Here is a 15,376-nt window from a genome sequence, read left to right as displayed (position 1 = left end):
AAGAAATAATGACTGTGATCTGTTCTATGAGGTCTTGTATATACTGTCCTGCTGTAAGTATCACCTTTCTATATAAGTACTACAGTGTGTAACATGTAATGTTACTATACTTTTTGCTTGGTTCAGCTCTGTTTTCATATTTTCTGCTCATTTGCAGATTTTTGCAATCCAAACCTCCATTGTATTTATTTTTCAATTGTCCATTCCTGTTCTTTTAAATTGTCTAGTGTTTTGTGATCTGTGAGCTTTCGTGAGAAAGGCAGACTATAAATGGCATAAATAAATAAAATTTAAGTACTGCATTGAAATAATTAAATAATGATCCTTCTATGGACAAGATGTACCATCTAATGGGGCCAGTCATGACTACTATTTAGAGCTTTGGAACATCCAACTTTGATTCCTGTAAAATTCCTGGTTCCTTTAAAAAAAACCCTAATTTGGGTATAAAACCCCAAAATGCTAAATAGTGTATTTTGCACATTTGCATGCATTGCAAAAATAATTCTATAATGACAAAATGGACCAGCCATATTTATTCCATTTAGCCAATTTCACAGATACATAATTTGTGATCTCTCCCATGTAAGAGTTGCCTCAAAAGACTAAAGAGGGTACCTGTGAGAAGAAATTCCACTTTCCTTTCCCAACCTGCTTCTTGCCAGCTTCTAAGAACATAAGAAAGAGCCTGTTGGATCAGACCAGAGTCCATCTAGTCCTCACTCTGCTACTCGCAGTGGCCCACCAGATGCCTTTGGGTGCTCACGTCAGGATGTGAAAGCAATGGCCTTCTGCTGCTACTCCCGAGTACCTGGTCTGCTAAGGCATTTGCAATCTCAGATCTTCTCTCCCTTCCCAACTCACTACTATAGTTATGAGTCATTCCCCACATTTCCTGCTGCTGCTACATTATGTGCAAGAATCCTGGGATTTGTTCTTCTTTGTCAGGTGGGGGTTTCCCCCTGTTTTTCTTCCTGTATTCAGAGTTGAATATTGTTGTCTCCCTCTCTCTCAGCTATAAAGAGAAGAGTGTCTACATTTTGGATTTAGATTAGTGGCTCAGTGGTAGAATGTCTGTTTGGCATACAGATAGTCCCAAATTCAATCCCTGCCACCTCCACTTAAAGCACAGGTGTCAAATTTGTGCCCCTCCAGATGTTATGGACTACAGTTCCCAACATGATGCTGGCAGGAGATGATGGGAACTGTAGTCCATAACATCTGGAGGGCCGCGAGTTTGACGCCTATGAAAGGATCTGGCAGTAGGTGATGCGAAAGATCTCTGCCTGAAGAGCAGCTGCCAGTTTGAATGGAACTGGCTTTGATGGATTAGTGGTCTGATTCAGTAAAATATAGTTTCATGCTTTCAGAATATGATGCTGGATCATATAGATATTTGGCCATTTATGCATGTACTATTTACCCTGCAGCTGTTTGTGTTGCAGTGGGTCTTGCTGATGGTTTTTTGTTTAGACAGATATTCCACTGATGTGAAGTATCCTTAGCCAAGCTGATCTGCCATTTTGGCTGTCCCCCGCTTCCTTGTCCTTTCTGTGCCACCTCCATCTGAGGAGGTTGCCTGTCACTTTTTTTTTGGTGTTCATCTTTGGTCCAGCATTAATTCTCTAGAAGATGTAAGTTTTATGTCAATTTCAAGTGGGGAAAACCCTAGTCTTTTTTATCCTTCTGAAGTGCCCAGCAGAAAAGTGGAAGAAACTGCTGTTGTGTGGCTGGGGAAAGGCAGGGAAGAGTGAGAAATACATGCGGATTCCTTTAGTTTTCCCTGCGAAGGGAGAGGAAAAGTCACACTTTGACAGCTTTTGGAAACCATAGAAATTCTCCGATCTGAAAGCACAGTGAGTTCTGAAGAGGGGGAACTGTGTGCGTAATTGAGAGTCCAACCCAAAGGGAAAGTACACTCAATGTGAAGGAGACAAGTGCATAAATGGCCTTAGAAAGCCAGTGAGGTATAGTGGTTAAAGTGTCTGACTAGGGTCTGGGAAACCCAGGCGTGAATCCCTGCTGTGTCATGGAGGTGACCTTGGGCCATACACATACTCACAGCCCTGATTCTGGCTAGTATTTGATGAAATATTTCCAAAATGTGACAGAGGCATGACACAGAACAAGACAGGCAATGACAAACCAACTGTGAATGTCTCTTTCCTTGAAAACTCATGGTGTCTCTATAACAAAGCTGTGATGTGATGGCAACCCCCTCACCCACATTTATGGTAATGAAAAATGGCTGGATCTGATAGACCAAATAGTTGTATCAACTTTGGCAACACTTTAATTTTTTTTATGAATTACACTGAAGGAGACAGAATATAAACATCTCAGATTTCAACAATTTAAAACCAGAGAAAGCCAATTGTAAACACCAACTTGCAGACTAAGTGTCAATTTCCCAAATAGTCTAACATTCCTAAATTATACCAAAAATTGCTTTTCAATTTTTTCCTATCTTCCAAATATTCAGTCAATTTAGGTTTCTTTGTGATTTGTCAGGCTTATTGTTTTGGATTGCTTCTGTAATAGAAAAAGATTTAGAAATAGGACAGTTTTTGGCTATCATCATTTTTGGCAATTGTTAGATATCTGAAATTGCAAATAACATTTTGTATGATATCCTCTTTACACTGTTCCAGGGTTTTTAGGTGACAATATACATGTCAGAATTCTAAATGAAATTGAATGTCTGACTTAAAACTGAAGACAACTGGATATAATCACCTCATTTGAAGATAGTCCACAGATTTCTTCCAGCATTTCCAACATTTGTGCATTTTATTTGGGGGTGTAGGAGGGAGAGATTTGGTCAGGAATGTGCCAGCTGGCAGTAAAACGTAAGGCAGAGCCTGGATTTAAACCAGTACCCTAGCCACTGAATTATCTGGGCACAGACAGCGGAAATGACATTGGGCAAGAGGCCTCCCACAGAAATCCTGTTGTTACTGCTAGCCATATGGATCTTCATTCTGAGGATCAGATGTTTGGTGGTTGCTAAGTCCACTTTTAATGAGTTTATGAAGAGGTTAAATTCTAGCAAAAGTTTATAGTGTTCAGCTTGATATTTGGGCCTGATATTTATTTAACTTCAGGTTCAAAACTGATTTCTTGTGTACAATTAACCATTGACTGTCTTCTGCATTGATTGGGTCAGGTTTAATTTTGACAGATGATCATGACTATTTTGAGGAGATGGAAATTATGTAAGTGTGGGTAGAAATTAAAAGAGAACTCAACCTCATGATTGTTTCTCTTCTTGAAATTTTAGTGTCTTTTGGTCTTACATGAGAGAGATTGCACTAGCATATGAAGAATTATAATTTCTTTGCAAACTGGTATTTCCACCCATCTTTCTCTTTGTATTAGGGAGGTGAGAGTAAAAACACGCACGCACGCACGCACGCACGCACGCACGCACGCACGCACGCACGCACGCACCCCTATAACAAAGAGAATGGCCACATTTGAGGTTCAGGATTATCTCCAAACTCTTCTGGTTCCAAAAAATGCATAGAGGGTTGACTCAGGCAGAACAAAAGCTATAATGGCACTGATAAAACTTCACTTTTGTTTATCCAGGGGGATGTGGTCCGATTGTTCCATGCTGAACAGGAGAAGTTTCTTACCTGTGATGAGTATCAGAAGAAACAGCACATTTTTCTTCGGACCACGCTACGTCAGTCGGCCACTTCTGCAACGAGTTCTAAGGCCCTATGGGAAATTGAGGTTGGTGGGGCCTCTGATGATTTCCCAACTTGAGAGACCTCATAATACTTAACTCCCTAGGGAGGTGATGAAGAAGTGTCACCATCTTACAATTATCTTATTTTATGTGACTGTAATGCTATCTGTGGACTTTCTTTCCTGTAGGTGGTGCACCATGATCCATGTCGTGGAGGTGCAGGACAATGGAACAGCCTTTTCAGATTTAAACATCTGGCGACCGGAAACTATTTGGCTGCAGAGGTGAGAACTGCTATCTACTGAATACACTAAAAATGCTCTGCTGGATTTGACTGTAGCCAGTTTGTACCCCAGGAGAGTAGCATATGTTGGAAGTCAAATTGCATGAGATTTTGTACACAAGGTTGTCTGCTTTAGGTAGAGGGTAACCATATTATTTTTGATTTGGTCATGACAGCTAAATATTAGTGATTGTTCCTTAGTGCATGTATGTGAATATACTGGGCTTAATGTGCAACTTGGACTAGCCTGTGTTAAAATTCTCATATTACAGCTATTATGGCTTCCTCCCCCTCCCCCCACTCTGGACCTCAACATCCGATTCTGAGATGTGGAGAGATATGAATGACTAGGAGCCAGGCTGGCCTAAGGAACAGAATAGCACTGTTTTTGCAGTCATAGTGGAAGAAAGATGCCTGTTTTTGAGTATGAGGAGCATGAAGTAGTCATCTGCTACGCTACTGCTGAATATGGGTCTGCAGAGAGTGGGCTGCTGATTTAAGAAGATCCTGCTTTTTGGATGGGGCTTTTGATTATACCCAATATGAAAAGACTCTTTGGCTGAGAAGCTGGAATAGTTGTGTTCCCTGACTTTTTTCCCTCTTGCCGTCTTGTGCATTTTTTGCAATGTGTCTGCAAGAACAGTTGTCTCTGGCTACTGAGGAGGGAGGGTAACCTCTGGTGACTTTATCCTTTTAACTTTTAATATTGCTCTAGGTTTGCAGAAATATATTCCCTAGCCCTGGATGACCCTTCCTGCCCCTCCCCCCTTGGTTTGTTTGGTCGCTATTAGAAATGTGAGAACAGTATTAAGAACATGAGATTTCTAAAAGACCAAGCATGAAGGTTTCTTATGTGTTGCAGCTAGACTGTAAATCATTCAGACAAAGCAAAGTGACTGCTTATCTGTGCTCTTTCATCTCAGAAAGATTAGGCTGTGGTGTGGATTATCAGTAACGTCACACACACAGCCACTGTTTGTTTTGTTGGAGCTGTTCTAATAAGGATATCTGCAGTAAAACATGAAGAACAAACCACTGCAGGAACAGCTTGAACGGGTTTGGAATATGGAATCTGTTGTTTTTCTTTTTAAAAGTTGGACTCCAGTTCTCTTTGAAAGAGACCCGGAGTTTGCCGGTTGGGTTGACATGAGTCTCCCACGTCAGATTTTTTTCCCTGTTTCTAGCAACACCTGCTTTATCTTTCAATAAGACTTTTTATGTGGGCCATCTTGACTGCATGGAAGAACGAATGGTTTGTCCTGTTTTGGTCAGACCCTTTAACATGGCTTACCTTGCCAGCCTTTTTCTCCTTTGTACTACTAGGCCTTGCAGAACTAACAAATGCAAAAGTCGTTTCCTCTCTGCAAAGTGTATTATAGAGACTCTCTGTTGGCTCTCCTCCTACCTTTGTTTAGAGTGCCAGGGGTACTTTTTCAGACTTCTCTGGCACTGTGAGTTGGTCAAACGTCTTAATAGGATTTAAAATTCTGCTCTTGAGCATAAGTTTAAGATGAGTGCTCTGATGGGTTCTGAGATAAATCTGTTACTTTTTTATTCTTCACTAGCAGGGCCCGGCCATGCGTTGCTGTGGCAATTGTCCTTCTCATCACAGTCTGCAACCCACACAGATGTCCATGCAGGTCCAATGATCCCCCGCATAGCCTTTTGGGAGCAGCAGTGGCAGAGTGGCTAAGTGCAGGTGCACTCTTATCTGGAGGAAGTGGGTTTGATTCCCAGCTCTTCAGCTTGAGTTGCGGAGGCTTATCTGGGGAATTCAGATTAGCCTGTGCACTTCCACACATACCAGCTGTGTGACCTTGGGATAGTCACAGATTTTTGGAGCTCTCTCAGCCCCACCTACCTCACAGGGTGTTTGTTGTGAGGGGTGAAGGGCAAGGAGGTTGTAAGCCCCTTTGAGTCTCCTACAGGAGAGAAAGGGGGGATATAAATCCAAACTCCTCCTCCTCTTCTTCCTCTTCCTCTTCTTCTTCTTCTGGGGTGGTCAAATGGAATCCCTCTATCCCTTTTCAATTCACATTATTATATGGTGCTGTCCTGGTTTTTAGTATACAGTAACCCTCTCCATTCCACAACGGAACTGTCTAGAGTGCGAATCCCGCTGTCCATGAGGCTGGTTGACACACACAGTCCTGGCTTGGGTAAGGAAGAACTGGGGCAAGGAGGCTATCCCAGTCAGGCAGCAGAGGCAGGGTGGTGAGGTGCTCAGATCGAGGCCAGCTCCCTGGTTTTTAAAGGGCCATGTGCGAAAGAAGCGGAGCCAGTAGTGTTGGTTCGCCCCCACCCCGCAGATTTTCTTAGAAGAAAAAGTCAAACTCCAGCTTGCTTTTAGTAAAAGAGAGCTGTGGCGAATATGGGTGAGGAAGTGGGTAAGTAGTGGTTGGATGTGAGGGAGGGAAGAGTGAGGTGTGTGAGGATGAGCTGGATGTGTATGAGAGTATGTGTGTTGTGTGGTAATAGTGGGTGAGGCACAGAGAGTGAAAGTTACCTGCGTGTGTGTGTGTGGGGGGGGAACCCCACCTGACGTCTCACATGGCAAAGTGTGTATGTGTTTCACTTCCACTTGTATTACCTACCAGTATTACCTATTTACTGTTTTCACTGCTCATCTCTGCCCATCTGCATGAACATTCTAAGCCCTCATACCAAGCCCTCAGGCCACAGACAGACAGGCTGCACGAACATTCTAAGGGTGACAGTTAAACACAGCCAGGTATGGACTTTCGGTGATTTGAAGGTTTGATTACCTGCCCGCAACAGGGAGGGATGTCCTGTGAAAATTTGGGGGCTATCCGTCCAGCCGTTTTGGCATTAGGGAGTCACCAACAAACGATGGTTAGCTTTTTATATAGAGAGATTATGGGAATAGAATTATTTTTAATACTGATCATTCCCACTTCCTTCCTTTTAAAACAAACAAACAAAAAAGGATTTGTGCCTTTGTCCTTGTTATAAATAATCATCGGTATGTAGGACCATCAAGTAGGCTAGAAATACAGGTTTTTCCGGAGGAATAATTACATGCGATTCGTCCCTGCCCTATGCAGATGATTCCCTTGGAATATATCCGCTCATGGTCTTTTCTGGAACCCATGTACAGTAATCAATGAATCCATTGGTTCTCCTGCCTCACTTCTAGTTATCCCATTTGTCATTTGATTGACTGTTTGATGCCCAAGAGTTGCAGCTGGCTTACCTTGGAGCCAACCCTACTTAAGCATGTAGTTGTTTTTTAAACCTAGCCTTCCTCCAAGTTGCAACAGCATACACACAATTTTATTGACACAACAGTCTTAAGAGAGAGATTAGTTTGAGAAAATGACTAGTACAGCATCATCCAGTGAAGTGTTTTTTTGTTTTTTTTAAATGACTGTATAGACATTCCAGTCAATGTGGTGTAGTAGTTAAAACGTTGGACTAGGACCTGGGAATCCCATGTTCAAATCCCTACTTGATCATGGAAGCTTGCTGGGTGACCTTGGGCCAGTTATATACTCTCAGTCCTGCCCCTGGTTAGTATTTGAATGGGAGACCTCCAAGGAATACTAGGGTTGTGATGTAGAAACAGGCAATGGCAAACTACCTCTGAATGTCACTTTCTTTGAAAACCCTATGAGGTTGCCATAAGTCAGCTGTGACTCTATGACAAAAAACCCCCCACCAAAAACATTTGAACTTCTGGTAGGCATATGGCCTGTACCTTATACAGATTCAGTGAATGTAATTAGCGGGACATCTGACATAGATTTGGACCCAGTAGCAAATCTTGTAGGTTTCTGGTCTCCTGGGTGTCTTGGTAGGGAGAGATGATGGATGCCTCTAGAACCTGGAAGAAGTTCTCCTCTAGAACCTGGAAGAAGTTCTCCATGAATGACTTTCCTTGCTTAAGCATTCCAAGGCTTCCCTTCTACAGTGTGTTGGTAGTAAAATTCAGGTGAGTGACCTTGAAATCGTAGTACCTGATTCTCTCACAGGACTCAAAGGATGTTTTAAACAAATAGCTATTCTACTAGATGCCAGTAGTGAAATGTTTATGGAGCACAACTGGTTTAGGCTGTGCCAAATGATTTTGAGCGGAAACCTCTTACCAGAAGGAAAATGTGAGCCAGAAACATGAGCTTCTGGCATGTGCTTGCTAGGGGGTGGCCAGACAGATCAGAGGCCAGGCGGACAGCAAGCAAGGCTTAGTCAACACAGGCCAGAGTCAGGGCAGGTGGCAGGCAAAAGTGTAGTCCAAAACAGTCAAGAGTCAAGGCAGTCCAGAGTCAAGGCACAGGCAGGAGATTAGGCAGGCAGGCTGAAAGCCAGAGGTTACCCCAGGCATGTGGAGCTTATCAAGAAGTACACTCGTTACACCCAGGCAGAGCCAAGCCCAAGACAGGAGATTTATGCAGGAGATTCTAACTAATGAGGCTAGGATTCTTCAAGGACACAGTCCTCCTTAGATGCAGATGGCTCCATTTTGCAGAGCTCTCCGCCATACCTTTAACTCTGTAACGGTAGCTTCTGCCTTTGTCTCCTTTGTGCAGCTACAGTAGCTCCTTACTTGGTTCTTCTGAGATTCCTGATGGCTGTCCCAGCTGCATGGAATCAGACTCTGCCTTGGCTTACAAGGAAGGGTTTGGAGCTGGCCCTGCTGTCTGCATTTCCTCGTGAGGTGCCAGCTCTGGTTCTACAGTGTGTTCAGGCTATACATCAGAGTCCTCAGGGTCCAGGGATTGGTTCATGACATTGGTAGTCCATCTTTTCTAGCAGGTTCCTAGAATCTGGGGAATCTTAGGGAGTTCTAGTCATGGCTCTAGAAGCAGTCATCTTCCTAAAGAAGTGAAACTTGCTCAAAGTTATTTGCAACCTTACTCCAAAATGGTGAACACTGAAGTTTTCTGTGTTGCGTTGCCAGAACATTCCTGTGTACATTCACTGTTCTGAGGACTGCTTTTCACTAGGCAAACCCTCTTCCACTTCACCTAGAAACACCTTTACTCAGAGGTTTAGAACTTTTCCATCCCAAGATAAGGGGAAGGAAGAGAATTCAGTGTTTTGACCACTACTTTCAGTGGTGGTGATGGGGTGTTTGCCCAAGTTTTCAGTTCTTAGGGAAGGGGGTAGGTTTGAACGCTTATAGGCAATCTCAGTTAAAGGTCCTGTGAGTGAGGCAGCTGAATAAGATTACGATGAAGAATTTTGGTACCTTGTGCAGCCTTTCGTCTTCTGTCATGACTAGCAGAAGCAAAACAAGTTATGCAAAATAATCAACATGTTAATTTTTGCACAATTTATGTTTGTGTTTTTGTAGCACAGTGTACAATCCATTCCACTTTCAATGTTTTTTGCATGTATTCTCAATTCCCATTTGAGAGTGTTTCCAGGACTGTCTCCATGGCCACCTAGCTGTGTGTTTGGTCCGACCAGCACATCAGATGCTCCAGGCTGGTATCTGTGCAGCTGGGCCTTTCTCATGGCAAAGCTAACCTTTTGATTGCTGTAATCACTGAGATAAGAACCTCTTTGAACTGGATGCTGGCTTTACTGATGGCACTCAGCTAAAACATACATGACCCAGAGTTGAAGTTGCTATTGTCTCTTACTGAAGTGCACATGCAATTACTTTGGAGGTTGTTCTTCTGTCATTGGGCATATTTTTATATGGGATCTGGGACTCTTGAGATGCCACAGTGCATGCTGTGATCATTTTACATTGTAAAGGGCCAAATTAGGGTTGTCAACTCTAGGTTGCGAAATCCGTTTGAGCAGGCATGTCATTTGTTACGAGGGCTGGATATGAAATAAATGTGGCTGGGTTGGGCTAGGTCCTTGGGGGAGGTTGCTGCCTTGACTGTGAACCCATAGTATTCTCACCAGCCTAGATCAGCACTGGGGGCAGGGGGAATGACTGCCTCAGCTGACAAGTCTGCTGTCCAGCCCAGATTAGCTTGGGGTGGGGTGTATGTGGATCACCATGCCAGATTGGGAGCGGGATGGGCAGATCTGGACCGTGGGTGTGTGCCTGGACTGACCAGGTATGGAAAATTGCCTCAACTGGCTCGCGGGTCTGATAGGCCTCCCAGTTTGAGATTTGTCCATTCAAAGTAGTTTTTTTCTCTGTAACCTGGCAAAGCTGTAATTCTTGGACATTTCTAGGCCACACTTGAACCATGGCAATACTATGCCTGATTCTATGTATGCCTACTTAGAAGTGAATATCATTGGGTGAATTTGGAGTTCACTGCCACATAGGAAGACCTGGGACTGTAGTGTAAGTGCTTAACTTTGCACTTTTTTCCATATAGTTATGAGATGTCTACCTTTCTATTCTATCAACAGCTTCAAAGTTTGCATAGGCATTCCTAAAGAACTTATTAAATTATGGCTGTTTTGCTTGTGGGAGAAGGAAAACCACTCCACAAGGTGGCAGTGCATGCTCAGTGTTTAAAATACCAAGCTCTGGAGTTGTGTGTATGTGTATATATATTCTCTCTCTCTCTCTCTCTCTCTCTCTCTCTCTCTCTCCCTCTCTCTCCCTCCCTCTCTCTCTCTCCCCCTCTCCCTCTCCCTCTCCCCCCCCTCTCTCTCTCTCTCTCACACACACACACACACACACACACACACGAGAGTACAGTTGAGGCCGCCATTGTAGGAAAACCACTGTTTTTTATTTAGTTTTATTGCAGCATTGAAATTCAATTTGTTTGCCTCCAGATGATCAGTTAGGTTAAGCCAACATTAGGGGAGAAAAACAGCTTTGTTAAAAGTTAGCCCAGAAACCAGATAAATTTATATCTGTTGGGCTGTGTGATCAAAGCAAGTAGCAGGCATGCAGCTGGAATTCCAGTGTAAACAAGGAAGTTGATTGTTTATTTTCAGTTTTTTGGGAAGAGTAATAGAGGGAGGGGGGAAGGGAGGAGGGGCCCCCAAGAGGCTAAAGACCAGAACATATCATCTATCATTCTGTTTTTATGTACTTGTTGCACCTTGCAAAAATTGTTAAAGATAGTTTTGGAACAAAAAAATATTGTAACAATAATAACGTCATAAAACATGAACAAAATTCAGTTAAAAATATAACAAGTTTAACTCCTTAGTTTCCAACAACAGCCATGTCAATGTTGCATTGTATGTTATCATAGATTTGCCATTTGTAGCCTGGTACAGATGCAACATCTTGCGTCAACCCTAGTTTGGTAGTACCTCAGAAACTCATACCGTCTCTTCCCCTATCCCTTCTATTCCTTTCCTTGTTCAGTTTTTACCATGGGGCAGCACTTCCTTACTCAGTTTATACCCTTCCTTTAATCCCCAATAGAGACCCAAAATGGGTCAAAACAACATCTATGTTTGGTGTGTATTGACAGGCCTGAGATCACCTGGCAAAAGGGGGATTTGAACTTGGTCTTTCAGATTTTAGTCTGATACTGTAACTGCTACACCATATTGACTATATTGGCCTTGAGGTAGATATCATCTGAGGTTACCTTCTGACTAGGCTTTTAAAATCACCTGGGATTTTAACTCTGTTTTAAACTGTGTTTCAAATGAAGGTTTATTATATTAATGATAGTCAGAAGTCTTTCACTGAGTTTTGTTTTTAAACTTGAGAAATATCACTTATATTACATTCAATTGGTGATTCAAATTGCTTCTTTTAATTCAGAGTGAGATTTCAGCTGTTACCAGACATTTTGAATGGCAATGATCAGCTCATTATTAGCATAAAATTGGTGTTAAGATGCCCTCCAGAGGAGTAAACTAACTTCTAAGTTCTGTGGTCTTCTCTCGCCCCACGAATCCTCTGTGGACCACAATTCAGGCAGAAATGATCTGTTAAATGATTCTGAACACACAGTCTTACTTAAGAAAATAACAACGTAAGAAGCCCCTGGCTGGATTAGATCTTGGTCCATCAAATCCAATCACCCTAGCAATGAGCCTGCACTTGGTGGCCCACCAGTAATTGTCTAGTTATCAACCAACTGGCCTGTCTTCAGCCCATCCCTCATGGGGAGGGCCTATTTTAGCAAACTTACATCCTTCTAAGTAAATTCTTAACATAGCACTCTGAAAGAACTTGAAGCACTTCAAGAACATTACAATAACCCTGTAGGGATTTCATCATTATTACTTTTATATGGTGTAGCAGGTAGACAGAGGAATTATGGCTTACTTAATGTCACCTAGTGAGTTCAGTTGAGGTGAAACTGGAACAGGAAGTTTCCTGGGCTACATCTCACTGTTAGGACATCAATTTTCAAAGTTTTGGGTAAGCTAAATCTCAAGACGGATGTGATGAACATGCACTCAGTGGGTTAACATGGTAGCCTCTGAATAGGCCTCTGAATAACTCTGACAAATTTGAATATGAATTAGAGTCCTCTGAGGGTACTGAAAGCTAATCAGTGTGCTATTAACAACAAATAAAGGCTGTGTAATGAAGATGAAAGGCTTGGAAGTGCATTTTTTCTGTTCAATTCTATGGCCTTTTTGATTGAGTGCAATGTCTTCATGGCTGAGCCCCAAACACCAAGGAAGAGTTTTCATGGGATTCTTTCTGTCCCAAAGTGCTTCCACATTGACTCTTGTTATTAAGCCAGCTAATAAAATATTTAGTGAGTAAAAACTGGCCTGTGCAAATATGCTTTCCTGGGACAAACAGCTGAAGCTTGTCTGTCCTTACAGGTAAAACTTAAATTAAGATTCAACTGTGATAATATTTTTGATGTACCTTGTGTCACTTTATGGGAAACTGTGATCCAAGATGAGGTAAGCCTTGGGGCTTGTAAAAGACTAGTGGATTTATTGTAGTCTAAACACTTGTGAGCTAGAATCCCAGGTCATCAGATATAGGTAATGAATTCTGTGGATGCCATAAATATAGTTTATGATATTCCTGTGTACAACTCAAAAGGATTCAAGACTGGTCACAATAGTTGTACTTCAATGGAATTTATAGTAATGGAGATGTAACCCTTTGATTAAGGAAGGAGGCAGGGAATTTTCTTTGGGCAGGAGATGGGCTTCCTTCAGGCCACTCACAGTGTCAGAATCACAGTTAAGCCAATATTTCCCCTGTGAGTCCAGAGACTTGGAAACCTAAGCAGATGCTGGTTTGGAAGCTCTGAGGCCTTTTTCTTGCAGAGAGCTAATGAGGGGTTCAAACCTGGGTTGTAGCAGTTCAGATGGCAGGGAGAAGCGAACTCAATGAATCTCTCCTTTTGAAAAAAGTCTCAAAGGTAGAGTGCCCATTCCAGTGTCCTTTGCCAGATGTGCAGTCCTGGTTCCATTTTTATAGGAGATGGTTACATTTAGAACCCAATGAGAGAGATAGCTAAATTGTTTTCTGCAAAATACATGATTTATACAGAATGACTGATGGAGATGAAACACAAAGAGACCCTTTTGGTGTCTGCTTAACAACATGCTTATTATTCCATTGAGTTCCCGTAGATAAGTGATTAAGCATGTTGGGGAATTTACAAATAGTGTGTTTAAAAAACTGTGAAGACCTGAAGAGATGCTGAATGGGGTGGGGAATGTCTCCTGAATTATCAAGAGAAACCTCAGCTATGCATGTTCGTATTTGTATGTGCGCTGCCTTCATGAGAAAATGTGATCTTCCTTCCTGGTTTTGTTCACAGGATATATGTGGGGCTTGGAGCTGGTGGAATATGACAGAGACACATTTTGCACTTGTGGATCTTCTGCCAGCATGATGAATGTGCAGTCTTAACCATTAGTTAATACACAGATTTAAGTTTCAGAGGATCTTGTTAAATCTGTGGTTAAGGCTAAAGCATGGTGTATGTGTGTATGCGTACACTTAATGGGACCTAGAGACCCAGGAAGTTATGATGGCCCAAGTTTGTAACCTTGTTACCACAAAGAAAAAAACTGAGGCTAAATTGTGGGTACTCTTGGAGAATATTTATGGAAACTTTCCCACCATATATCTATGACATATACCTCTATGGAATGTCCAGATTTCATGAGATTTTTCTGTAGCCATTGAGAAATAGGAACAGAAGCAGCAGCATTCCCCCATAGTGAGGGGTTACCCCAGCCTATAATATGGAATGTCTCCTTGTGTATTTAAAGTAGGATTTTTCATTGGGAGACCAGTTTGTACTTTTGAAGCTTCTTCAAGAACTGTGGGTCCAAAGGCTTCTTGTGTATAGGCAGGAAGGAGGGGGAAAATCTTAATAATCCGGGGAGGGGCATTGATTCGGCTAGCAAGATTCACAGGCAGCCCCCGCCTCAGCATTACCAGCGGACATTCTTAGTATCTTTGTGAAGATAAAACAGAGAAGGGAATAGTTTTGTAAGCCACTTTGGGACCCCACTGGGTAGAAACTATGATGAAGTAAACAAATGATAAACAAGTAATGTTTCTGGCAATTAATGCTGATGAAAAGCTGCCAGGTATATCATGCCACTCAGATTGAATGTTTTCCAAAAAAAAAAAAGTCCAATAAGGTCACCATTAGCACCATTATACTTGGAGGAATGCTTATAAAACGCAGGAGAGAAGAATAAGCCACTGCCTGATTTTCCTGAATTCTTTCTCAAATTTTGTATTTATATTCATTACAATATTTATATTTCTCCTTTCCCCTTAATTCAAGGTGACTGGTTAGCTTCTACCTAAACAGAACTGACTTCACTTATCCTATTAAATTAAATGTACACAGGCGAACTACATCTAACTAATTTATTGATGATATTTATACCCTGCCTCATACTAGCATCTCTAGGTGGTTTACAAAGGTTACAAAAACAATAAAACCACAACAAAAACATAATGAATAAAATATAACAATTAAAACAGCAATAAAAATCACATTAAAATACCCCCCAGCCCAAGACCAGCAGCTATAGAGGTGCTGCCCCTGTCCCCTGCACCTCGGTGGGGGGGGGCAGGTGCATGTTTCCTCTGTGATCTTGGTGCCCAAGAAAGTACATATGGCACAGGTGCTCCTTCAAGTAGGCTGGGCCCAAGCCACTTAAAGCTTTGTACATCAATGACAACACCTTGAATTGTGCCCAGGAGCAAATTGGGAGCCAGCATAGTTCCTTAAGGACAGGCATAATGTGCATCTGGCCAGATGTACCAACTAAGAAGAAGAGTTTGGATTTATACCCTGTAAGAAGACTTAAGGTGACTTATAAACTCCTTCCCCTTCCTCTCTCCACAAAAGACACCTTGTGAGGTAGGTGGGGCTGAGGTAGTTCTGAAGAACTGTGACTATCCCTAGGTAGGCTTGGAGATTCGGGTGCACCGAATCCCGGTTTTGGCCTGAATCTGGGTGCATTTGGGCATATTTGGGCCAAATTAGGCCTGAATATGTCCTGCCCGAATATTTGTGAATCCGAATGCAAGGCAGTCGGGC

The 15,376-nt window shown here is 42.3% G+C and overlaps 1 protein-coding gene across 1 annotated transcript in view; it reads left to right on the top strand.

Moving 5' to 3' along the window:
• ITPR2 (inositol 1,4,5-trisphosphate receptor type 2) overlaps positions 1-15,376 on the top strand; it is a 228,853-nt gene that overhangs the window by 39,191 nt on the left and 174,286 nt on the right. The window contains 2 exon segments of the mRNA XM_048500683.1: positions 3,592-3,738; positions 3,883-3,978. Of these exon segments, the coding sequence (XP_048356640.1) occupies positions 3,592-3,738; positions 3,883-3,978 (243 nt within the window).

This window comes from Sphaerodactylus townsendi, linkage group LG06 (genome assembly GCF_021028975.2).
Source record: "Sphaerodactylus townsendi isolate TG3544 linkage group LG06, MPM_Stown_v2.3, whole genome shotgun sequence".
NCBI lineage: Eukaryota > Metazoa > Chordata > Lepidosauria > Squamata > Sphaerodactylidae > Sphaerodactylus > Sphaerodactylus townsendi.
This window is presented reverse-complemented; position numbering and strand designations above follow the sequence as displayed.